The sequence below is a fragment of the Solanum dulcamara genome, chromosome 11 (assembly GCF_947179165.1).
Source record: "Solanum dulcamara chromosome 11, daSolDulc1.2, whole genome shotgun sequence".
NCBI lineage: Eukaryota > Viridiplantae > Streptophyta > Magnoliopsida > Solanales > Solanaceae > Solanum > Solanum dulcamara.
The window spans coordinates 47,142,974-47,169,419 of record NC_077247.1 but is presented as its reverse complement, the minus strand read 5'-3'; the positions used below and the strand labels follow the sequence as shown (position 1 = coordinate 47,169,419).

The 26,446-nt window shown below is 34.1% G+C and overlaps 3 protein-coding genes and 2 pseudogenes across 3 annotated transcripts; all 5 read right to left on the bottom strand.

Annotated features, from left to right (window-relative positions):
- Positions 1-6,599: 6,599 nt before the first annotated feature.
- LOC129874107 (uncharacterized) lies at positions 6,600-7,833 on the bottom strand. The gene is made up of 2 exons (XM_055949333.1): positions 7,587-7,833; positions 6,600-7,190 (listed from the first exon to the last, which is right to left on the bottom strand). The coding sequence occupies exons 1-2, from the start codon at positions 7,752-7,754 to the stop codon at positions 6,657-6,659; spliced, it is 702 nt and encodes a 233-aa protein (XP_055805308.1). The 5' UTR covers positions 7,755-7,833; the 3' UTR covers positions 6,600-6,656.
- Positions 7,834-8,124: 291 nt separating this feature from the next.
- LOC129874928 (uncharacterized) lies at positions 8,125-9,351 on the bottom strand. The gene is made up of 2 exons (XM_055950319.1): positions 9,161-9,351; positions 8,125-8,700 (listed from the first exon to the last, which is right to left on the bottom strand). The coding sequence occupies exons 1-2, from the start codon at positions 9,326-9,328 to the stop codon at positions 8,146-8,148; spliced, it is 723 nt and encodes a 240-aa protein (XP_055806294.1). The 5' UTR covers positions 9,329-9,351; the 3' UTR covers positions 8,125-8,145.
- A 2,481-nt stretch (positions 9,352-11,832) lies between these two features.
- On the bottom strand, positions 11,833-12,866 carry LOC129872653 (trans-resveratrol di-O-methyltransferase-like; annotated as a pseudogene).
- On the bottom strand, positions 12,825-15,542 carry LOC129873875 (trans-resveratrol di-O-methyltransferase-like; annotated as a pseudogene).
- A 78-nt stretch (positions 15,543-15,620) lies between these two features.
- Positions 15,621-18,957, bottom strand: LOC129873876 (trans-resveratrol di-O-methyltransferase-like). The gene is made up of 2 exons (XM_055949063.1): positions 18,087-18,957; positions 15,621-16,003 (listed from the first exon to the last, which is right to left on the bottom strand). The coding sequence occupies exons 1-2, from the start codon at positions 18,849-18,851 to the stop codon at positions 15,695-15,697; spliced, it is 1,074 nt and encodes a 357-aa protein (XP_055805038.1). The 5' UTR covers positions 18,852-18,957; the 3' UTR covers positions 15,621-15,694.
- Positions 18,958-26,446: the final 7,489 nt, after the last annotated feature.

Below are 26,446 nucleotides of genomic sequence, written 5' to 3'. Positions count from 1 at the left end.
AGGGACAATAGAATATTAATAGTACAAACATTATACTTACTTCAAATATTTTAAAACTTTAAGCAGTAATTTCAACCTATTTCTTTTTTCTATACAGGCTTTTTCCAGGCATCAAACAGTTGATGGAACAGCCATCAGAAGAGCTATAATTAGAAATATATATATATATTTTAAATGAATATTTAGGTCTTCTTTTTATAAGTTCAAAATGGTAGCCTCAATTTATCCGATGTGTTAATAAAGTATTTATTTTTATGAGTTACAGTAAATAACTAAGAGTGGTAAAAACTAAAAAAAGCCCATACTTCAAAAGTAGTTAGCCTGAGTCTAAAAGCCTTTAGGGCTAGCCAGCTTTAAAAGAAGAAAAAAAAATAGGCCTAGCCTGTCAAATTTGAAAGTAGGTTTGGAGGTGTTATTAAATTTGGTTTTATAGTACAAATTACATTTTTGTTGTGAAGCAGGGGCCACTACAAGAAACCTAGAGATGATTAATAAATCTTCCTATGCACTATACTTTTATTAGATTAGATTGGTAAAAGATGTTATTAATAATGTTAATAATGAGACGCAAATGTTTGGAAGCTCTAAACTATAGGTTTAGATATAGTTGCATTATTACCACTAAGAGTGTGGTATTATAGTTGTTGACACTCAATTTTAATTCTTCACAATGCAAATTAATTATTGAGTTTTTTTGAATTTCAAACATTTTTGAAATAATTGATTTTTATAAAAACAAAGATATTTTCATGTTATTCTTAACTATTTTTATTTTTTTATAAATTTTAGTATATAAACATATTTCTATATAACTATATCTTTGATTACTATTTATGTAGTTATTCGAAAACCATCTTAAAGAGATTTTATTTTTAACTAAATACAATGTTAGTTAGGTTAGTTTAATTATAGTTTGTATTTTTGAAATTTTAGTTTTTTTTAAAAAAAAAAAAGAAAAAAAAAACCATTCTCCCTAATCGAAAATTGATGAAGAATTTGCGATATTTGGAGCCTATATAAAGGCACATATTCTTATTAAGAAAAGGGAAGAAGTGAAGCTTTTTTTAGCCACCAAAAAGTTAGAAATTTTCTTAACTTGGCTAGTATTGTGGACTCTTGTTCCAGCCTAAAAGTTGTGAAAAATTTCTAGCTTTCAATCTATATTTTTCTTCAAAAAAAATAGGAGATTGAAGTCGAAATTTAGGCTAAGAACAGTGTTCTTATAACATCGAATTCACGAAGGTACGAATCTAAATTTTCAATTTTGTTATGTGGATTGGAGTTCGATCAAGCTCTTAGGTGGTGGTGAAGTTGTCTTCCGCTCGTCATCTTCAGTCTCGCTGCCCGAAAAGAGGTAAAATCTTTTTTCAACTTTATTTTATTTAATTATTTCATGTTTTACATTTAGTTGATTCGTAATCTTATTTTTTTAGTTAGCATGTATTAAGAATAATTAGATTAATGATAGAAATTTCTTATAGTTAGCATGTGTTAGGATTAATTAGCTATCATATGTTAGAATTATTTAATGAAATTTTTTAGTTTTGTTCACTATTTTTTTAAGTAGTATTATTTGTTAGTATAGTTTTTCATGTTTTCAATTTCTTCTTTTAACATGATTTAAATAACAAAAATTGTGTTAAAGTTATTATTTAATTAGAACTTTCATGGCCTTATTGATTTAATTCTTTCTTTAAAATTTGAGCTAGTATAACGTATATATTAAATCCGTATTCTTTAGTTACTTGAATATATTTCTTCTTTTCTTTCCTTTGTCTACATAAATACATGTTGTTAGTCACTTTAGGATGCCTATCAATTTAATAACTTAAAATATCATGATATATTCCTTGATTTAACTTAAAATGAGTAAATGCTTATCTAATTTTATTTGGCACATGTGATATCAATTCGAGTTTATCTCCGGACTCCATCCTTGAATATCATTGAGTTTTGAGTCTCCCGTTATCTTGCTCGAATTACTGAAAAGTTGATACATAGAAAGGAAGCTAATATACATGGTTTCAATAATGATATTGAGTTGTATACACGAAATAGAGGTGGAAAACAGTGTTGTATACACTCATATATAGTATTTATACAGTCCGATATGTAAGAAAACAATATTGTAGACACTGATATACAATTTATATACAATATGATATACAGTAGATACATGGGACAAATCGGTGGTATACTGTGTGTATACAGTTTGATATACAAAAATAATATTGTATACATTGTATACAATGTATATACAATTTGATATACAGTGTATATACAGTCTGATATACAGTGTATATACATCTGCGATATACAGTGGAATTGTGCTTAAGGCCCAAAATACAGATAACCCAACAACTTAATCCAGGCGTAAAGAAACTAAGTGTCGGATCATATTTTCATGTGTTATTTATTATTTATTTATATTGATTTGGGTTGTAATAATTTATTTACTTATGTTATTTATGTTTGCTTAGATATTAATTTTAATTTATTTTAACTTAATTAGATTTCCTTAAAGATAAACCAATTCATGTTAATTTACACTTTAAATGATTTTCTACCTTTACTTAGTCATTTGATAAACTTTTATTTTTTTTGTACACATGTATATTATTTTCAATGTTTAAGTTTGATCATTTTTTCTAAAAATTAATAATTTTAAAGTTTTCGTTTCCTTTTAAATTAATATTTTCAAAAGTTAGTCAAATAATTTTTCAAATCGTCGGATAACTGCGCGTTAGCGGCCACTTTGAATGCTTAACACCTTCTCAAAGTGGAAATAAGAACCTCGTACCTTTTTCTCTGAATTTTTAAGACTTAAATTTGTTAGGGTCTTTTAAATTAAGTTTACTTAATTTCTTTAAAAAATTAAGTGACGACTCTTCTTTTTCTAAAATTGATTTTTTCTCTATAAAGTTGAAATTAATTTTAAATCTTTTTTTTTCAACATAACTATAGTCACGATTTTTTTAATATTTATTGTCATGATGTTCGGATGAACTTGCATGCACCTTGATTAATTATATAGAATATTTGTTATCTCTAATCAACATATATAGTGGTAGTTCTGTCTATCAAAAATTGGACAAGTGTGACAGAATCACTTAGTGTTGAATCTAAAATATTATGGTTCTAAACTTATTTCATTGATCATTAGACCACATTCTTGATTACAGTGTGATAGCCCGAATTTCCCCCTTTTAAGCAAATGGTATAAGATTTTAGACTTGATTTAATATGTGCTCCATTTGGTAAAAAACATTTCCTTTTTTCATTACACCTTTTAAATGTTAATTTAAATTAGTCAAAATTTCCAACAAAGGAATTGCCATAAAAAAAACAAGAAGAAATTACTAAATTAATTTCCTCGAATCACATCACTATTAGAAATAAAGTTCTTTTTTCATCGCGAATCAGCAGGAAATTTATGTTATAAAAATAATTTTTCCACTTATTTTTCATCAAACCAGTTCATTGAAAAATGCATGATGGAAAATATATTTTCACTGAAATAGCGAAGAACTTCCTAATTTTCTTTATGGAATTTTTTTTTCCCTCAACTATTCAATTAAAATATGTGTGAAAATAATTACTGAATATTTTTAGTGTGAAAATAATAATAAAAAAATAGCAGTGCATGCTCCTAAAACTGAACAAAGACCACAAGAATTAATTTGTTCTCTCGTACAATTAAAATTAGGTTTGAATAGTGGCATTTTGAATTATCTCTTTCCAATTGATGATGTTAATAACTACACCTATGACCAAATCCATTTCATAATTTATATTGGGTTGTTTGCTTCTGTTTTCCTAGACTACTAATAGCCTTTTTTTAGCCTTTAGAAAAAATGTTTCATTTTATTTAAGTTTCCATGTTCTATTAATTGGTTCTTCTCGGACATATCACTCTTTAATTTTGGTTTGCCAAGAGGCAATTATTGTAAGAATTCAAAAATATTACTACTACTGTTACTTTTTATTAAATAAACATAAGAAGTAAATGAAATTAACACTCCTTTCTCATTAGATGAAATTAACACTCCTTTCTCATTAGCTAGGACTCCATGAGAAGGTAATTTCCTAATACTTATATAATTTGTTGGAGATTATATACATTCTATAAGGAACTATTGTTATATTGAAAATGGAAAATATTATTAGTGAGGGTAATAGAGCCCTATATTTACATAGCAAAAATTACCTAAATACACAACTTATTTTATCATTTTCTCTTAAATTTTCTACCATTTGAAAAAATTGCAAAAATTCCTATTTTTTCCTATTTTCTGATACATCAGTGTGCGATGCATCGATAGGATATATTACTTTACTTGATTTATCAAAACGTCAGATACATTTTTTTACGCGATGTATCGATCAGATGCATCATTTACATGATGTATCAGAACGTCGAATACATCACTTTATGCGATAAATTGATCGAATATATCACTGTACGTGATGTATCTAGATTCCACCAAAAAGAAGAGATTTTGGATAATTTTTAAAAGAGTAGGGATAGAGTGTAATTGGGAAGAATCAATATGAAATTTAGATAAAATTTACATTTACATAGCTAAAAAATTACTCTTTTAAAAAAAGTCGAGTCTTAGACATAAATATCTCTATAATGGGGGTGGTCTATAATTTTTGCCCTCAATTTTTTTTTAATTTTCATCATTGACTACCGTTAAGTAAATAATAAATAGTCGAAAATATACTTGCCACCGAAATAACAAATAACTTTAGCTTGACATTAGATTGTATTTTTATAGCATAATATGATGACCCAACTTATGCATTTTTAGTAATAGAGGCAACCCATGCAAAAGTTTCACTTGTAGCCTCGTGGATATTGGATTATAAGGCCTCTACATATCTTTTTGGGGGAAATTTTTGCATTTAATTGCACTAGTTTTCTTTTAAATAAATTGATATTTTAAGTTTTATTCTTCACATGAGTTAATCTTTAAATTTTACCCTTAGCAACCGAATTTAGGATAAAAGGACATAAATTTTTCAAGGACGTAGACATAACTCGTAAGATATTATAATAAAAATATAAATTTATGCTCTGTAAAAATATTATTTATCTTAAAAGATAAAAATTAAAGGTCGATACAAAATAAAGACAAAAGTGCAAAAGTCCAATTTTTTGTCCAAACCTCTTACTTGGGCTCACTTATGGTCCAAGCACATCTTTTAGTGAACCAATAGGCCTTGTTTGACAGACCACGAGCCCATGGACTAGCTACATGTAGGTCAGTTAATTTAGGAGTATTATACGGCATCGTTTAGTAGAGTGTATTAGAAAAATAATGAATGTATTAACAAATAAATTTTGTATATTATTTAGTATTTTATTTGGTGCACTTTTCAATCTATATATAACTAATGTTTGCAATAGTTTTACACTCTAAAGTGGATTGAGGTGTGTATTACTAATACATGAAAATCCATGATATTAGTAATGTAAAGGATTTTAATGCATGCATTAGCATGATCAAAAATACGATTTTCCCCTCAAAACCTTTTCCACCATATTTGTGGAGGGTATTTTATAAACAAATATTTTTTTATATATTGCATATGTTATTTTTAATACACCAAATTAAATACTACTTAAAAAATAATTTCAACATAACTAATACAAACATTACTAATGCCAACATCACTATACATCATACTGAACACCTAGTATGAACTAAACACTCATTCTGTTGTCAAGTTCTAATTACAACTACGGAGGTACTTAAACATAATTACAAAATTGCAAACTTTATTGAGAATCATTAAAAAACTTGGTGAAATTATTATTTGTTTGAATCGAGTGTTATCGCAAACAATTGAGAATATTCAGCCGTTGCGGAGAGACCTCGCCTGGAGGAGTGATTGTGTATTTCGTGTTCAAGGGTGAGCTATTCCTTCAACCTGCCGTGGACTTTATCATTGTTCTAGTCCTTTTCCTTTTTGGGACTCAGATGTTAGACATTGTTTTGTTTATTACCAGTTTCCTTTTGGAGTTACGCTCTTATTCTAGACTTGTTAGATTAGAGTTTTGGTACGATGACTTTCAGTTCTTAGGGCTGTTAATTCCGCACATTTGAGGTTATGACTAGTTAGTTTTTTGAGTTTATGGAAACTCAGCACTTCTCTTAATTTAAACCTGCATCCGAAATCTTTAAACTTGTGCACATGTTGCGATTATTGTTACTGGGCTGTTAGAATGGTTCTCCCATTGGAATAAGTATTGTGGGTGCCAGTCACGGTGAGTTGGGATCGTGACACTAATCTTCTCAAATTTTCCTTTCCCTTTTCCTATAGACAATGGGCTGAAACCAGTTGATGGACTATCTTAGTCAAACATTATAGAATTTATTTGTCATACTTTTTTTTTGACATTTCTGTAATTATAATTTTCTACATGACATGTTTAAGACGATCAGATTAAAAGATATCTTGGTTCATTATATATATATATATCTTTAGTTTAAGATCACCATATTCAAAAGTTTTTTCTATTTTCTTAAACTTCGTGTCAAGTCAAAGTATGACAAACAAATTAAAATGAATGGAGAAATAGGAAAGGAGAAATCTTTTTGCTCATATTGCTGATATTACATTTCAAAGTTACAAAATTCAATTTTTTACTAATTCACCTGACAACTAACATAATTTCCTCTAAGCTTGCTGGAAGAATGATGTTGCACCAATGGGGTCTTGTTGGTGTCAAGATAATTAAGAAGAAAAACCATCCCAATTGAAGTAACAAACATTGGAATTGGACCAAAAAACCATAGCAACAAAGTGATAGCAAAATAAAGAGCTCTAAGCCCAATAGACCAAAAATCACCTCCCCTAATCACAGCCAACTCCACATAGCTTGTAGGAACTTCACTATTTGGTATACTAATTAGGTAATTTGCATGGATGAAACATCTTGATGATTGAACAAAACATGAAAATGCAACCAAGAAACATACAACAAGGCTTATGTACTTAATGGACAAAGTTGCTGCCCTTGTGTCACCATATATCAATTCACTCCTAAAAATAGTTGAAGTATTTGCCATCCATGCTCCAATTAGAGAGCTCAGAGTTAAACACACAGTTGCCAAGAATGTTGCTCCTGAATTATTTGATGATAGAACATCTAAGGCTGTCATAACATCCCGGTTTTCGGTCTGAAAAAAATACACACATCTTAGTATGTTTGGTATGACGAAAGTTATTTAAATAGGGAAATGTTATCCTGAAAACACAATTTTCATGGAAAAAAAAGATTTTGGGCAATGTTTTTTCAGGTATTCGATTGGTGAGTGAACGATATTCTTTAAAAGATAATATTAACAAATCACAGTACATAAGCCTAAGACATCACAGTACATAAGACTAAAATCATTTGCAGAAGTTTTTAGTCACAAAACATCAATTATGGTTTCATGTCCAAACACAACTTAAACTTGAAATACTGGAGTAGTTTTTGCCCCCAAATTTCAACTAAATCATGTCCAAACGCATGAACACACCGAGAACGTTAAAACTTTTGATGGACTAATAAGAGATTTATTAATACTTACCTGCATGATTTTTTGAATCCAAGCTATTTTATCATTGTTCTCAAATCCAAAGACAGTGGTATGAGGATTCTTGATGTATCTTTGGAGAAGAAAGATATGGTAAGCAAACAGGATGAGCAATCCACTAGGCACCAAGAAAAGATCAAGGTGTTCTTTTTGGAATACCATTTGTTATTTCCTTCTTTCCCACTTTTCTTCTGTTCTCGTTTGTAGATTTGTGAGATTGGAAGGATTTGAATGGTGTTTGTGATGTATGAAATTGGCAAAAAATTGTTGTTGCTTCAAAGGAACTTTTATCACAATTTGCTATTTGTTTAATTAAAGCAAACCTCTGGCTTAAAGTATTGCAAAAGAAACTTGTCAACATAAACCTCTTGCTTAAGCTGTTAAATAGATAATCTTACAAGTTATGATAGTTGTGATTGTAAGTAAACTTATTTACCAATTATATTACAAGGAAATGCCAAAATTAGATGTTGGCATTTACTATTTTTGTACAACTTAAAAAATTATTTAAATATTACATCAAGATTGTGTACTAGCCAGGGTGAAATTTTGCCTAAAGCAGAGTTGCCCTGCTTGTAGTATCCTCAACTCTCTTGTAGAACTGCTTTCTTTTTCCAGAAAATCGATGATCGTGCAATTCCTTTGTGTTTTTGTCAAGGTTATGGAGGAAGAAAACCATCCCAATTGAAGTAACAAACATGGGAATTGGACCAAAAAACCATAGGAGCATAGTGGTTGCAAAATAAAGTGCTCTAAGCCCAAGTGACCAAAACTCACCTCCTCTTATCACAGCCAATTCAACATAACTAATTGGTATATCAGTATCTGGTGTGGTTATTAAGTAATTTGCATGAATGAAGCATCTGGATGATTGTACAAAACATGCAAAAGCCATCATGAAGAAGATTAGTAGACTTATGAACTTGATTGACATTGTTTCTGGCCTTGTGTCACCATAGATTAGTACACTACTAAAAAGAGTGTTGTTAGCCATCCAAGCTCCAATGAGAGAACTCAATGATAATGAAACTGTTGCCAAGAATGTTGCTCCACTGTTGTTGGATTCTAAAACACTTAGAGCTGTATCTATAGTCTTGCCATCTGAAGCCTGCAACATTCAACAGAAATAATCTGAGAATTTCTGAAGTTCCTTTCTAAATTTTCCTATGAGGAAATCAAATTGAGGTGTATACACGCGTGCTCACACTACATACATACTCAAACTTAGATGCAACCTATGTCCAATGTACGAGTTCAATTGAATCCAATATTACTAAAATTCCTACCAGTGACAAAATCAAGATTTTCATAGAGGAGATTCAAAATATAAAAAGATAAGCACACGAAAAAACCCAAGGGGAGGGGGGGGGGGGGGGATTGGCCTATCTACGCAGTGTAATTTTACAATGAATGAGTGTCAACTAACTCCCTTCGGACAAAGGTGGCCCCACCACTAATTTCGACAAATATTAAATCCTGAACTCATACTTTCAAAAACACACTATGTACTATGTTCGAATCATCAAGTTTAAATTTTGAATTCGTATTTTTTTATGTACATACTTTACCTGCATGATTCTTTCAACCCAAGCTCTCTTGTCATTGTTTTCAAAGCCCATGATAGTGGTATGAGGAATGGTAAGGTATCTATAGAGCAAATAGAAATGGTAAGTGAACATGATGAAGAGCCCACTTGGGACCAATAACAAATCGAGGTACTCTTTTTGGAAAACCATTCTTTTTTCTTCTCTTCCTCCTAGAAGCCAGTGTAATCAAGAAGAAGAGTTCCAAGTGGCTTCTTTTATATATCTAGTGCCTAATTTACGTGCATGTGTAGCAAAGAACAACTTGTATGGAAATCTCAACAGAATTTTGATAAGTAACCTATATCTAGTTGTTATGTTCTTGACTTCTTGTCTCCATGTGATAATTTCTTAAAATTCATGCCTACCAATGCCATCATCAGCTGAACATATAATAGACTTTCAATACGAAATTTGTGCTAACTAATTGTCCCTTTTCAGTTATTCTTGTGCAAGATTAATTAAAAAAATAATTTATCAATGCATTTTAGCATGTTGTAATATGCTACTAGCTTTATTTTTCCATATGACTTATGGTTAGTATCGATATTATCTTGTAGGTAACCGAATAGTGTGAGCTTTTTATAAGTAAAATCTTGTAATATGTTTTCGAGTCATCTTTGACTCATTAAGTAATAATGGAGGCATTTTTTTATCAAACAAATGACGGCAGAAATATTTTTAGATCAAATTATTAGCTAAGGACATTTTTTGTTCGATTTCACGTAGTTCAAGAACATTTTTTTTTACCCTTTTACGTTTATTTATATTGTCATGTATAATAATTAAATTCAATTAAATATTCAGGTCACTCGAAACGGGAAAATACCAACAGTAGATCAAGTGGTACCATTTTATTGTTTTTCAACTTTGGGCAGTTTAAAAAATGAATTTTAAAATAATTTTCTTGTGCAAGTTTAACTATTCCCTCCCCTTCAATTTTTTTGTCGAACATAATTGAATCTTATTGTCTAAATTAAAAATATATAAGATGTATAAAAATATTTATTAATATTATGGTTTTAAACATTTTAGGTGAAAAATTAGAAATAGGAAAGAGACATTCTATTTAAACAAATCGCAAAAAAAAAAAGACAAATAAAATGAAACGGAGAAAATATTATTAATAATTTTTTTTTACATAAGACTTTTAGACTCTTGATCGTCAAGTATGGCTGTATGAGTACCACAGGCTGTCAGGGATCAACTTGTTAAGTAGCTGTTACTTCAATTTACTGCAATAACATAGTTGAATGTTGGCACACGATAACGTATTAATGTATGAACAAGCATATGCAGTTGCATCATTAAGGAATTTGATTTGTCATAAAACTGATCCTTCTCAAAATTAAACTCTGCATAAGTTTAAATTTTTTTCTTAAATAATGTCTTCTTAAGGAAATTAATATTTTTTTCTTAAATAATGTCTTCTTAAGGAAATGGAACATTCAGAACGATTGTTGCAAATCTAAAATAAATAATACTCTTATACGTATTCTTTGAACTTTTAAATGAGACGGTTCATACAACCCAATATCATATTAGATCCCTCCAAAGGTCTGATCGAGTTTCAAATATCCCATTAGAAATAAATCACAATTTCATTTTATAATACCTTGTGAGTCTCTCAATTCCCCAGCAATCGCACCAAAAATTCGAATTCCTTTTGGATTTTCTTCTTGATCAATAATCAGTGGAGCATTGTCATCAAATCATATTAACATTCCATTGTCATGTTTGAGTTCTTTACACGTACACACAATTACATCTTTGCAACAACCGTTAGAGTTAGACCAACTTCAAAGTTTTACATTTTTATTTTTATTTTTTAGAAAAAAGGGTAAGGAAAGGGGAAATAGAGTGAAAGAATTACAAGGTAAAGCATCGAACATTTTTAAACTTAATAAAAGTATTTTATCTAATTTACCATAAGGTTCTGTTATATGCAACCTCCTAATCAACAATATTACTAATAATGCTAAGGCTACCCTTCTATCAGTCAAAATAACTTCACATAAATAAATGGAACAGAGGGAGAAATATTAAGATAAAAAGGATCTCGAACATTGAATCCATGATACAAATTGTTGCTTATGGTAATGCCCTTGACTTCCAAAACTAGGCTATGGTTGATAAAGGATTTAGTATAAAGGGGTCTCCAATATTCGGAGCTGGAGTATATTAGAATTTGCGCCCGCTAAGGCTCCCTACCAAAGATTTAGTATAAAGAGGTCGGACAATTATAAACACAAATAAAGAAGGCTGCAGGAACCTTGAAGATAGTATGAAATTATAAAGCTCAATTTTTTGTAGTAATTTCCTTTTGGAACTGAAAGAAGTCATTAATGGCTGTTTGAAATCTTGGTGAAAAAGATGGGTTGTAGGAAATTAGGAATTAATCAAAATTTGATGGAATGAATAGATAATTCTAGTGGATAACTTGAGACTTAAATGGATTCAAACTCAACCCTAGCATGAAAACTTGAGATTTTCAAGGATTGGGGATTCATTCAATTAAAATGAATTGAACTATTTTGTGTTGATGTGTTCAGGCCTAATGGTTGTAGATTTCGGGATTTGTTGGATATTCTATCCTAGCGCAGTTTTCAGACAAATAAATGCATTATGTTGAAAATACTAGTTCTTTGTGAATACAATTGATTGATTGTCTTAATGTGTGCATTTCATGTAATGCCTGCATCCAGTTTCAGCATTCAATTTCAGTACATGCGTGCCAAAGTGGCCAGTTGTTAGTTACCACAACTGAAACATATCCTCTCCTACATAGCTTGAATTCTCACTCTGTTGCATGTTGGCAACAACATGTCAAAGATCAAGTACAGTGCATTTCAAGTGAGGAAATGCCTCCAAGATGGTCTTAGCTATAATCTCAGTGCCTCCTCCAACATCAACCAAAGAGTTCAATCCCTCGAAAACTTCACTGCAGTCCTTCACAACTAATCTCATCATTTGGGAATCACTAACCATTCCTTCATTGAAAACTCTGTCGAATCTTGGATTTTGTGCACAAAAATCCCACATAGGCACTCATGTGCTGCCTCAAATGCTGTCTCTTTTCATTCTTGTGAAATCATTCTCCCAATAATTGCTCAAGTGCAAGGTGACAAGTTTGGGATTTCACTCTTAAGAAGCAACCTCGAAGGAGTTGTCAAAACATATCCTAATTCAGCCTGAGTTTTCATTTGTAGCAAAGAATCCAGAGGACACCAACAAATGCATTAGTCCATGAATGCCAATTGATTTTTATGCAGGAAGTTTGATTGTTGAAAGTAGCTCAGCAAGAGTGGTTGTCTTTTTGTGATTATGAATAATATCTGGTATGCCTATCCACAATCACTAATCACCACCACGCTATCCACCATCAGTAACCACCGTCAACACCGCCAATTACTAGCATCAACTAACTTCACCGTCAACACCACTACCAATCACCACCATCATGACAACCATTACAACGCCAAGTTGCCAACCACCTCCACCATCACGACTGTCACCACCACCATTACTATCCACTAACACCAACCATTACCACCATCACCATCACTAAAAACCATCTCTACTATCATTAGCGAACATAAATATTACATTTTTTAATCAAATAATGATTTTGTTTTATTTAATTAATATTTTATTTGATAAATTATGCACATTCAGATGTGCATTCAGACATCTTAATCTTAATGAAAACAAATGAGGACTAAGAAACGTAGAGTGGATAATTTTAAGGGGAAACTTGAATGAGGGACCTTGAACCAAAGACAGGTGTAATCTTGTAGCTCATGAAACCAGCCTCAAGGAATAGCTTTTCCCATTCTTTCTCAGTTCTCTGCCTTCCAGTAGCTACAACCATCATTAGTACATCAAAGATGAGCTTCACTTCAGTCATGTCTGCTACTTCATTATCTCTATCCAATACCATGTCAATGATAAGGACCTTCCCGTTTCTTCCTTCATCTTTATCCCTGATAGCTTCTCTGCATCTCTTTAGTATCTTCAGACAATCTTCATCACTCCAATTCTGCATTACATTCTGCAAAAAACATACTTTCTCAAGCATAGAACAAATTTTCTCAACTGTTTTGTTAGATATTGACATGAGCAAAAACGCAGATGAGAGGAAATCTGAAGAATAGGGATTCAAATCAACTATTTTCCCCTTCTAGCAAGATAAAAGGTAAAAGATATGACATTTGTGCTTAACTCAACCTTAATAGCTAGCTCATGAAGGAAGGATTGCCAAGTCTATATAAGCAGGCCACTAGTCCATTTCCCAACTAGTGTGTGACTCTAATCCACTCTAACAAAAAAGAAAAAAAAGGTAACTGACTAAAACAGACCCTTTGTAAACATCACAAACTGATGACCTTTAGCCTTTAATACAGAAACCATATAGTAACTGAAAGATGTCACCCCCCACATATTTCGAATTTTCTGTCTATGGCATTTGAGCAACAACAAGAGGAAGGTCTAACACAGTGCATTTTAGGTGAGGAAATGCAGACAAAATTCTTTGCTCTAATTCCAACACCCCTCCAATATCAATCAAAATAAAACTAGAACATGTCAAGTATAAAACTTTTGTGCATACCTTAAGTAAAATTGCGCCAGCCTGGGGAATAGACTGAAACATATTCCCTCCTACATAGCTTAAATTCTCACTCTGTGGCATGTTGGCAACAACATGTGGAAGATCAAGGACAGTGCATTTCAAGTGAGGTATTGCCTCCAAGATGGTCTTAGCTATAATGCCAGTGCCCCCTCCAACATCAACCAATGAGTTCAATCCCTCAAAAACTTCCCTGCAGTCCTTCACAACTAATCTCATCATTTGGGAATCATTAGCCATTCCTTCATTAAAAACTGTCAAATCTTGGATTTTGTGCACAAAAGTTCCACATAGGCACCCCATTGTGCTGTCTCAAACGGTGTTGCTTCTTCATTCTTGTGAAACCATTCTCCCAATAATTTCCAAGGAGTGACAAGGACAGGATCAACCATTACTCGAACACAAGGTGACAAATATGGAATTTCACTCTTAAGAAGCAGCCTTGAAGAAGTTGTCAAAACATATCCTTCTGTTTCTGAGTTTTCTTCGAGCTTTGTTATATCAAAGAATTGAGAGTGCACCAACAGACGCATCAGTCGATGAATGCCATTTGATTTTGATGAGGGAAGTTTGAGTGCTGAAAGTAGATCAGGAAGAGTGATTGGTTTTTTGTGGTTATGAATTATATCTGGTATGCCTAACTGAATGGCACAATTCAGGGCCATGGAATTTGCATAAGCAAATGCGTGTTTGTAAATATGAGCCTGTGCTTTGAAGAGTTCACTGGCTGTTTCAACATTATTACTATTTGTTTCCATTAGCTCAGGAAGTTTTCAATCTTGTTGCTGAAACTAGCTTGTGATGAGCTATCTTTTATGTATAGAACAAGGCTTGTGATGAGCTGTCTTTATGTATGTAATTAGGTTTGTGATGGCATGCTTAGAATAGTTACAGCTCCCTCTTTTCTTGTTATTCAAAAATTAAAATGTGTGCCATACCAATAATAGCTCTTTAGAAGCCGACATATTGCCGATATGACTCGGGGTGTGTTAATGGACTGTTTGTGATGGTTCTGTCACTTGTTTTGTGTAGGTCTCTTACTGTAAGGAGAGGCTGATTGTTCATGAGTGTGTAAGTCAGCAAATGAGGTATGTAAAGCGAAAACCTCCTTCGCCCTAAAGGACCAAAAAATCCTAATAGACCTTGAAAAGAAGAAAAAAAAAACCTTCATCCAAACACACCCCCTTTACTCTTCTTGCTTTTCCTCTTTCACTTTGTTGTTTGCTGCTTCTTTTTTTTTCCCTTTTAATTTGTTTTTTTCAATAAGCTTCTGTGGATCCACTAAGTTTTGAAGAATTCAAACATAACTGAAATGCACTGATGGGGAAGAATTGAGTTGAAGGACAAAAAAGTAAAAGAATATTATTATTTTCCTCTCTATTGACTTGTCCTTGGATTCAAATCTGCTAAAAAAATTATGTGTCTCGCGTTCCTTTAGGATGTGTGAAACACATATAGTTACACATTACTGCAATGTGTCTAAGTGACACAGAGAAAGTGTGTTAAGAGTATTCAGGTGAAAAGGGCCTCAGTTGAGGTGTCCAAGTGGAATATCTGGACTGGTTTAAAAAGTCGTTTATATATTTCACCTTGTCATTAACCAAATTGTAGCATGAAATGCATGGATTTCACGTGTTCAAATTCTACAAGAAAAAAAAATATTTATATTTTCTCTCAAATTGGAGTTCTGTTAGAAAAAAGAGATTTTTTCCAAACCGTCGAGCAAAATTAGACCAGTCATGCGGAAGGCAAAATTGGTATATTTCAGATCGTAAACATACACATTCGACCATTTTCTCTTATTTTTATCTACCTGTCTCCATAATTTCATCTGATTGTTTCCTTAATAATGCATGTAGTTCATCAATTTATTTTAATCCTTACATAATATTTTAAGGGAAAACTTCAATGAGGGACCTTAGGCCAAAGATATGTGTAATCTTGTAGCTCATGAAACCAGCCTCAAGGAAAAGCTTTTCCCATTCTTTCTCACTTCTCTCCCTTCCAGTGAGTAAAACCATCATTAGTACATCAAAAATGAGCTTCACTTCAGTCATGCCTGCTTCTTCATCATCTCCATCCAATACCATATCAATGATAAGGACCTTCCCTTTTCTTCCCTCATTTTTATCCTTGATAGCTTCACTACATCTCTTTAGTATCTTCACACAATCCTCATCACTCCAATTATGCATCACATGCTGCAAAAATTAACTCATTTTTTCTCAAGCATATGACAGTTTTTTAACTGTTTTGTTAGTCATTTGCATGAGCAAGAAAGCAGACAAGAGGAAATCAGAAGAACAAGGATTCGAATCACCTATTTTTCCCCTTCTAAATGTAGCTGAAATTAAACAAGACATTATAAACAGCACAAACTGATCAATGATGACCTATAGCCTTTAATACAAAAACTATATAGTACTCCAAAAAGAGTGTCTTGATTCAGAATACGAGGATCAAATTAACTAATGTTTGGTGTGAATTCGGACATAATTTTTTTTATTTTTTTGAAATAAATTTATATATTTAGAAACTACATAAAAATAATAATTCAAAATATTTAATAAGTAGTTGAAAAATATTATGATCAGAGAAAATATCTTTTATTGTCTAAATAGTAACTAAGGCAATGTGTTGGGGATGGAGGGAGTATTTGAAATACTACATAAGAAAGTACGAATTGTTGAGATGTGCGATTAAAGTTATTTACTTAATTATATCTACAACACGCCCATAATGTGATTTTTTTTTTTTTTTGATAAAGGGTGCAGTGAGCTCAAACCTAGGATCTTTCTTCCATATACTTAACTATAACTACATGTTCAACAAGTTGCAAAGAAATTTCTGAAGGCATAATACATAAACAACACTCAAATTTGCCCTTAGCTGGTAAACAAGCACTCCAACTTTGAGAGTGCAAATCTAGAGACCTCAACTTGATCTCAAATGACAACTAAACACTCCAATTCTGCGCCATTGTGTCTGGTGCACACCCAATACTGATGTGGCACATAATATTTGGAGGTGTCTAGATAATCATTTTATGAATTGGAATGTTTAATTGACACAATGAAAATGAATTGAAGCATCTAGATGTGCATATTCAAGGTTGTAGTGCTTACTAATTAGTTGAGGCCAAGTTTAAGTATCTATTTATATATTATGCCAATTCTGAACAACCATGTCCTCATATTAAAATCCTTCTTCCATGGAGCTTCTTTGGTTTGCAGAGATATTCATTTTAAATGCGAGAAATTGAAAACTATGAGCTGAAGAAAATCTTTAGCCTTAAATTGGGATATTCGGAAAGAACATATTATCCAGACTGAGGATTAATCTATAGAGAGGGACTGACATATGTGTTAGAAAACTGTATTGAAAATATTAAACAGTAACAAAAAACTTCTGAAAGTAATAAAGACAGAATCTGAAATAAAAGATAGAACCAGAACAGAAAATAAGAACAGTGTTTGGTAAAATTATATATGAACAAGAAACCGAGCCCACTGAATGCACAGTGTGTCCTTAAGGAAATTATTCCCCTCAATGTACCAAAGGTTTTTGGAATCTTTCCTCCCAGGATAGAACGATTTACTCACCAGAATAGCGGTACAGGAAATTATGGTGACTGCGAACTACTTGATGGTTGTATATCACACAAGTTTTAGGAAATGCAGAAAGAAGAAAAAGAAGATGTTTCAGAAAAAAATTTGTATTTACATTCTGAGGATTAAGAGACATATATAGACTGTTTGCACCTTTTAAGAAAAGGCATCTGTTGGGAAAAAAATTGCCTGTTGAGAAAAGGTTTGCAACTTTTCGGACAAGGTTGCAACCTTTCAAAAATCTGTTGGAAAAACGGAGGGAAATATTTTAAATTAATCCGGGAAAGAAACGGGTCGCGGATCACGGGTCAGGATTTTTTCATTTAATTAATTAAATAAATAAATAATATTAATTAATTAAAATTTAAAGAAAATTTGGTTCAAAAAGATTATCAATCAATTATATCGAAGCAGTGGGACCAAAGCTTATTTAATAAAGCAAGAGAGAAAAAATCATTTGTTCTCTCCATTTCTTTTTCCCTCAATTTCACATTCAAACTATCAATTAAAGCCAACAATATGTTAATTCTACAAACCAAGAGGAAGAGAACAAGACCTTTCATCCCTCAAGTTAATCAGATTGAGGAAATCCTAGAGTGCATCAATATCAGCATATCAAATTTCCATTTAGAGATGTACCAGCAGTTGGTAAACAACAGAGCTAGAATCGTGTTACCTTAAACAAAATGGCATCAGCAGAGGGAATTGACTGAAACATGTCACCTCCTACATATTTCAAATTATGTGTGTCTGGCATGTTAGCAACAACATGAGGGAGATCCAACACAGTGCATTTAAGATGAGGAAATGCAGCCAAAATAGTGTTAGCTATAATTCCAGTGCCACCTCCAACATCAACCAAGGAATCCATCTCCTGAAAAACTTGTTTGCAGTCTTTCACAACCAAACACATCATTTGGGAATCACTAGCCATTGCTTCATTGAAAACACTGTTGAATCTTGGATTTTGGTCACAGAATTCCCACATGGGTGCACGATGTGCTGTCTCAAATGGGGTGGTTTCATTTCCTAGAAACCAATCCCCCAAAGATTTCCATGGATTCACCATAACAGGATCAACCATTGCTCTAACAAAAGGTGACAAATTTGGGATCTCACTCTTCAAAAGCAGCTTAGAAGAAGGTGTAAGAACATACCCTTGTTGAATTTCTGAGTTTTCATCAAGAAATTTTGCAGTGGCAAAGAAGCCAGAGTATACCAATAGGCGCATCAATCGATGAATTGCATCTGATTTTGCAGGGGGAAGTTTGAGCTGAGAAACAAGTTCAGAGAGAGTCATTGGCTGCTTTTGACTATGAATTACATCTGGTATGCCTAATTGAATTGCACAACCAAGAACCATGGAATTTGCAAAACTGAAGGCATGCCTGTAGATATGAGCCTGAGCTCTGAACATTTCACTATCCATTGGAACATCCATTCATCAGAATTTCCCAAAAAGAGTGATGCACTTGTAGGCAGGGCAGGACAGAGGGTAAAGCTGATAGGTCAACTGCTTTTGCTTTTGACTAATAGCAATAGACTTCACGGATTAAGGAAATAATTCTGGGATAAATTTTTAGTACCCTTTCATCCTTATTTGGTTACAAAGGTGGAAAAATTTATCACATGATTAATAATTAATATTGGAATACATTATTCTTATATTTGGGTGGAACAATAATTATGGGATAACTTATTCAAAATAAAATAGTTAAACATACCCCCATCAAAATTTTTTAATACATCACTTTTCACTTTCTTTACAATTATGAAAGTTATTTTTTTTTTTTTGTAAATAAATAACTTATTTGTAGAAATTATGTCATGCATATTATTTTTAATACAATAAATTAAATACACTCAAAAATAATATTATGATAACTTATTCAAACATAACTAATCCAAATATAATTAATTTTTTCATAATTTGTTTTCAAATCAAATGATTTCACAAGCGAATAGAGTTTCAGTACATATGAATTGGTGAGCTAATCAATATTAAATATTAAAAAAGAAATCATTAAATTATTTAATTATTATCTAATTGAATAATTAAAAAATAATTGAATTTTTTTTCAATCAAATTATTCATATTTTATTTATTTATGTATGGAACAAGTCTTTTGATGAGCTGTCTTTATGTATGCAATTAGGTTTGTGATGGCATGCTCAGTATTGTGACAGCTTACTCTTTTCTTGTTATTCAATAATTAACATTTGTGTCATTCCAATAATAGCTCTATCCTTCCAAGAGCTTATTCTCATGTGTATCCTACATGTTCTTGTCTTTTAGCATTGAAAGTGAACAACTCATTTGTTTTGAAAGAGTATAGTATATATTTGAAGCGGTGTTTCCATTTTTAAACACTGTTTCAAACAAACCCTATTAAACTTTGAAAAGATCCGCTTTTGTACTCACAATTTCGAAGAATTATAACTGTGAATTTTTTTTCTGAAATTTCTTTGCCCAAATCATCTAATCAGAAATTGAATCATGTTTTATAAACAAACAAAAAACTTCAATGACTAGAGAGTAAAAGTTAATATGAATTTTACACACAATTTATACAGTTATATATGCATATTTTATACAAAATTTATATTGATTTTATACATGAAATCGTGATATATATATATATATATATATATATATTTCATATCGATCTCAACAATTTTTATACACAAAATTGTAAGTGAAATTCCAAGTCCTGAACGAAAATTAAAGTGTGATTCTGTAATGTTTTGGTGGAAAATAAAACTCATATTATGTTTGACAAACCAAAATCTCCAGCTACAATTAGTAAATATGAATCTTATTTTGTATATAGAGGAAAATCTTGGTGAACTTGAGCAACCAGCGACGTAACACAACCCCTTACCCTCTTCATCCCTCAAGATCTCAAACTGGAGTTCCGTTAGGGTCGAGGATCGGAAGTCTTGTTGGAAGGCATGCTTGTAGATATGAGCCTGATGTTATGATCCGTCACTTAATCTTGAAGAAGGTGGAAGAACCTAGAGTCTTGGAGTGGAGGGGTTAGTGGAAGACTCTAGATTCTTGTAGAAGCTTATAGAGAAGTCTTGAAAGATTTGGAATTCTCTAGAATGTGTAGAGAGTTCTAGAGTAGGGACTTCTTTGTAAATATGGAAGGATTTGTATAGTAAATTTTATTTACACTTAGGCCCCTTAGGAGTAGTATAAATAGAGGGGACATTCATTTGTAGCAAACCATCAAGCAATCAAGCATTCTTCCAAAGCAATACAAAAGCCTTCTTCATAAAAGCTCTTTTGTCTTTCTTACAATCTAGCATTCCCTTAGCGATCTAGTCTTAAAGGCTTACTTGAGCTTACAAGATCGTAAAATATTCATGAGTAAGTTGTCAAGTGCCACACGGAGGTCTTAGTTGAAGTCTAAGTCCGTGACAACATGGTATTAGAGCGAGGTTCTACTAAGGAATATGGCAAGTGAAGGAGACATCAACGCCACTACCGCCACCAACGTCAAGCAAGATGTTGGAAGGAAGCACCGCAAGGAAAAGAAAAACTCTAAGAGAAATAAGGAGGTGTCGCTTGAGCTTACACCAAGCGAGGCCCTTACATCCTACTCACCCTCGGCCACTGAGGTGAGTGACGATGAGCGAGACAAGGAACCCATGGACGTCACGTCCGGCATGGAGTGGATCGCAAGGGTGGATGCTACCCGACAGGCCGTAGAGATATTGGGCAAGCGCTTGAACAAGTTCGACGGCAAGTTCAAGTCTCTAGAGGAGTTCACCCTTGAGGAGAACGACAACATCCGAAAAGAGTTAGAGGTGCGCAAGGCTGTCGAGTACGGGATGAAGGAGGTGATCACTTCCTTGTAGTGTCGGCTCATGAATGCGCTAAGCACGATGGAGACCATGAAGGCCGAGATGGCAGCACTCAAAGGAGACATAGATGTTGGGAGATGCATGACGACCAGTGCGGACTGGGAGGCCAAGATTGAGGCTCCCAAGCCACCAATGTTCAAAGGTGCCCGTGATGCATAAGAGGTGGAGAACTTTCTTTGGCACTTGGAGAATTACTTCAAGTGTAACAAAGTGAAGAATGACGAGATGAGGATCAACACGGCCGTGTTATACCTTTCGTAGATGGTCATGTTATGGTGGAAGGGCAAGGAGTCTGAGATCGGAAAGGGTCTATGCACCATCAACACTTGTGAGTAATTCCGAGATGAGTTCAAAAAGGAAGTCTTCCCCAACAATGTCATCTATGAGGCCAAAGGCAAATTCCGAGAGCTGAAGCAAACGGGTAGCATACGGGCCTATGTGAAGGAGTTCACTACCCTTACGCTTCAAATCCCCAACCTTACAGATGAAGATATGCTCTTCACTTCATGGATGGACTACAGAGTTGGGCCAAGACGGATTTGGAGCGTCGTTAAGTCAGCACCATCGATAAGGCCATTACCCAAGACAAAGCCCTGACGGACTTTAAGCATGATAGATATGACAGGAGCAAGGGCAAAAAAACAAGGAATAGTCATGCCAAAGGTAGGGGAGATCGTGGAAAAGGCAAAAAGCAATACCCTCCACCCAGGAGCTATTATGCCAACAAGTTCGACAGTAGAAGGTTCAGGCGACAGGGCTGTCACGCCCCGGGAGGGTACCCTAGACGTGGCCGGCACTCGAAGACCATTTCTGGTCCCCAAGTGAACCACTTGATCCAATCACACATCCATCCATATCAATCGATCAGCGAAAAGTTTAAAATAAAGAAATAATTTAGTGGGCAACCCAAATCAACGATCTAACTCAAGAAAGAAAGGCCATGAGCCAACAAATCAAACTCCGATCTTTGTCATTAAAATAGTTTGACAAGAATAATTCAAGGAAAGAAAATACTCAACCGATCCATCACTATGTAGTCTATGAAGCCTCTATCACTACTATTTAATTGGTGTCAATGACATATTCATGGCTACCTCAAATCAAAATGAAAAGAGCTAACTCAATGCAAGAATAACATAAGCGGTGTCCTCCGAATGTAGGGGAGGACTCACCAATACGCTGAGTGTGTATAGATCCTCAATGGTGCTCCTATTGACGATCTCTTAAACCTGTCTCTGCATCATGAAATGATGCAGGTCCAAATAGACGTCAGTACATGGAATGTACGAGTATGTAATATGGCAGAATGAAACATACCTCAAGGAAGAGTAACGTTGGTTCAAATATCTCAATTCAGAAAAATAAGAGAGACTCAATCAAAGTGTCATAAGTCTAAAGTAAGGATATATTTTTAGACAAAGACCAATCATATACCATACAACCCATTCCAATCATGTATAATACAGTTCAATCAAATTATTTACAATTCGATCCCATCCAATCACATACCGCTCTATTCAACCCAATCCAATCGTACACTATCCGATCACATATCATTTAATCCAATTCAATCATATACAATCAACTCAATAAACAACTCAACAATCAAGTCAAAGGACTCAACTCAATAAATATGCAAATTAGAACTTAGTAATATGATATAATCCAACTCAATTATCAACAAGCTCAATCAAACCAATCAAATCATGCACAATCCACTCAATTTAGGAGTTTCTCTAACCGACAATAATTCCACCACCTATAAGTAGGTGATGCACAACGAGCCACGTTGTTGCCACGTCCATTCATACTTGCCAGGGTATGAACGAATCAACCTCTCATGGATCCATCAATCAATCAAGTCCTATCATTTCAGGACAATGAAATAGGGAAACATCCGACACGGTACAATCCCTTCCTACGTTGGCGGCGTAGTTTATGGGATTCGAGTATGGACTATACTCTTACCCAATTCGATGCTCAATACTCCTCCCAAGACTCAATACGCACATATCTATCAAGTGAGTAAAATATTCAAAATACTCATTTAGTCTCTTAGGACTTAATTTCAAATCAACTCATTTAGTCTCATTGGATTCTTTTCAAAACTAAATCAGTCTGGTCTCATTGGACCTTCTTTCAAATCGACTCATCTCAATCATCAAACACTTCTCTTCAAATTTGATACCATCTCAACTCAATGGATGTAGAAATTATTATATGCATTTAAAATATAATTCCAACTCCTCGCCTCTACCTCAAAATAGACATTTTTATGTAAAAATGTTCAACTCATTTATACTCAAAATACTCATGTTCAAAGTGATAATTAAGAGACTTTTCAAACTCAAATCGTGATTAAACTCTTCTTTTTTTTTATCAAAGATGAAAATAATTATTCTTTAAAACTCAAAATAGTGTATAAATAGTTTATGAAAAAATGCTCACAATCATTTATTTAAAAATCCTTCTCAAAAGATCATTTATTTCCAAAATGCTCATAAGACCCCAATCTACTCCATCACACAACATCCTCATCAACATAACTTCTTCATTCACATCATCGTCAAATATCATCATTCACATCATCATCACATCATCATCACATCATCATCAACCATCATCATCACATTGTAACTATCCCAATTCTCATATAACTCAAAAATCAATTTCGTCAAACTCAAGTAAAAGAATACCTTATTTTACTATAAAAATAATATTGTTTTTATTATATATAAAAATCATCAATCTCATCCTCAAGATAAATTATGACAAAAAAGAAATCTCATTTTGGGTTCATGTGAATGAATACATGAATCCATACTCTCAACAAAGTCAACTCAAGAACATCATTAACACATTTTAGTCATATTCTATAGTTTAGAAAATTTCAAGAAAAACTTTTATAGAAGGTTCAAATCTTTCACAACTTCTATCCAACACATCTATGGGCATATGGAAGAACTCAATCCATATTTTAGGTTAGCCTTACATACCTTAGAGTAGATTTTGAAGAAGCCTTGTTGTTGGGTCTTCAATGGGAAGCTTGAATCTTTGAAATTTTTGAAGGCAATTTCTTGTTAGAGATGGATTGAGGAAGAGAAGAGAGTGGAGCCTAGGGATTTTTAGAGAGCAAAGGCTGAAAATTATGGTCCAAATCGTTCAAGGCTAGAGTATATATAATTAGGAAAAAGTCCAATTTGGACTTCCTCAAAAATCTGGAAAAAACGGGCTAAACTCCTCCTGGCGCTATAGTGGTCGCCGCGCCACTGCAGCGCCAAGTCAAAATAGGCTTAAATCCTGCACATCTGATAATGGCGCATCTCGCCAAGGACCAAACTACTGAGGCTTGTTCCTGGCACTATAGTGGCGTCGCGCCCTTGCAGCGCCAAGCCTAAATTTCGTGAGTCCTGGAAAATGGGCTTAAAAACCCTGCACATCTAATAGTGGCGCATCGCGCCAAGGACCAAACTACTGAGGCTTGTTCCTGGCGCTATAGTGGTGCGACGCGCCACTGCGCCGCCAAGCACAGGTTTTCCTCAGTTATGGTCCAAGCCTGAAATTTTTTGCAGCACTAGTCCATCGTAAGATAGTCATAATTTTTGACTCCGAACTCCAAAAAATGCAATCTTGGTGGCGTTGGAAAGAAGACTCAAAGAACTTTAATTTAACAAGTCATGGGCCACCCAGTTCATTATATTCAAAAAGATAAGGTTGTTGGAAGTTGACCCTTATACAAACTCATTCAAAAACTTAGTCAAGACGAGTTCTTTGGACTTGGCTTGGTTTTAGGGGTCCCTCATGACCCTTAAACACATCTAACACACTTCAAATACTTAGGAATTAATCCTAACTCATATATAAAATTACAAGTCTTTTGGTTCGAGTCTACACACACATAGAGAAATGTTTGAGTTTTTGCAAAAAAAAAATCCAGGGTGTTACAAGGGCTAAGCTGAAAGAAAGGAGCAGACCACGAAGGGCAACGACTGCTACATATGTGGAGGTTCTCACGGCTATGCTAGGTGTCCGGAGATGAAGAACCTTGGTGCCATACTGCGGGAGCGAAAGGACAAGGAAGTGGACCAAGAGCAGGGTTCGGACATGACTCAGCTACGCATAATCGGGCTATGTGGAGCCATCATGAAGCAAGCTGAGAAGGCGGGGGATTACTCTGGCCAGTATGTTGACATATCCATCAACGGACGACCAACTCGTGCCATAGTTGATTTTGGAGCGGAAGCCAACATCATGACAATTGACTCCCATGTGCGGAGTCGCTCATGGAGTGGATATCACGTTGGGAAAGTGGCAAGGTAAGACAAGCTTCACTGTCGCCCCCTTAGATATATTTGACATAATACTTGGGCAGGAATTCTTCCAATGGTACCACACGATGATTGATCCCTACCTCCAACAACTCTTGGTGATGGAACGAGAGGGACCCTGCATGGTACCTCTAGTCAAGATGCCGAAGAAAGAAGGACAAGCCCACTTATCGACCATGCAGCTTGTGAAGGGCCTAAAGAAAGGGAAGCCGACGTTCGAAGCCACCATTGCGAGCTTGGATGAAGATAATGGTGCTAAGGAGACATTACCACCTTGCATAGAGAAGGTGCTTACAGAAAACAAGGACGTGATGCCTGAAGAGTTACCAAGACACCTACCTCCAAGGTGCGAGGTAGATCACAGGATCGAGATGGAGCCAGGAGCGAGGCCTCTCGCATACCCATCATACTGCATGGCTCCACCCTAGTTAGAGGAGCTGAGGAAGCAGTTGAAGGAGCTCCTCGAGGTCGGTCATATCCGTCCATCCAAGGCACCTTATGGCGCGCTGGTGTTATTTCAAAAGAAGAAGAATGGCTTGTTGCGCCTATGCATAGACTACCAGGCGCTCAATAAGGTGACCGTGAAGAACAAGTATCCCATCCCACTCATTGCCAACTTGTTTGATAGACTTGGACAGGCCAAGTACTTCACCAAGGTGGATCTAAGGAAGGGCTACTACCAGGTACGCATAGCAGAGGGAGATGAACCGAAGACAACATGTGTGACGAGGTACGGAGCTTACGAGTGGTTGGTAATGCCCTTCGGCCTAACTAATGCACCCGCCACCTTTTGCACACTAATGAAAAGGATCTTCCACCCTGTAATGACCTTGAGGGT

Coding starts and splice junctions, on each gene's coding strand:
- LOC129873876 (XM_055949063.1), bottom strand. CDS start 18,851: ATGGATGTTCCAATGGATAGTGAAATGTTCAGAGCTCAGGCTCATATC. Junction 16,004..18,086: donor CTGATGCCATTTTGTTTAAG/GTAACACGATTC, acceptor TAATTTTTGCAG/CATGTGATGCATAATTGGAG.
- LOC129874107 (XM_055949333.1), bottom strand. CDS start 7,754: ATGGTATTCCAAAAAGAACACCTTGATCTTTTCTTGGTGCCTAGTGGA. Junction 7,191..7,586: donor GGATTCAAAAAATCATGCAG/GTAAGTATTAAT, acceptor TATTTTTTTCAG/ACCGAAAACCGGGATGTTAT.
- LOC129874928 (XM_055950319.1), bottom strand. CDS start 9,328: ATGGTTTTCCAAAAAGAGTACCTCGATTTGTTATTGGTCCCAAGTGGG. Junction 8,701..9,160: donor GGGTTGAAAGAATCATGCAG/GTAAAGTATGTA, acceptor TGAATGTTGCAG/GCTTCAGATGGCAAGACTAT.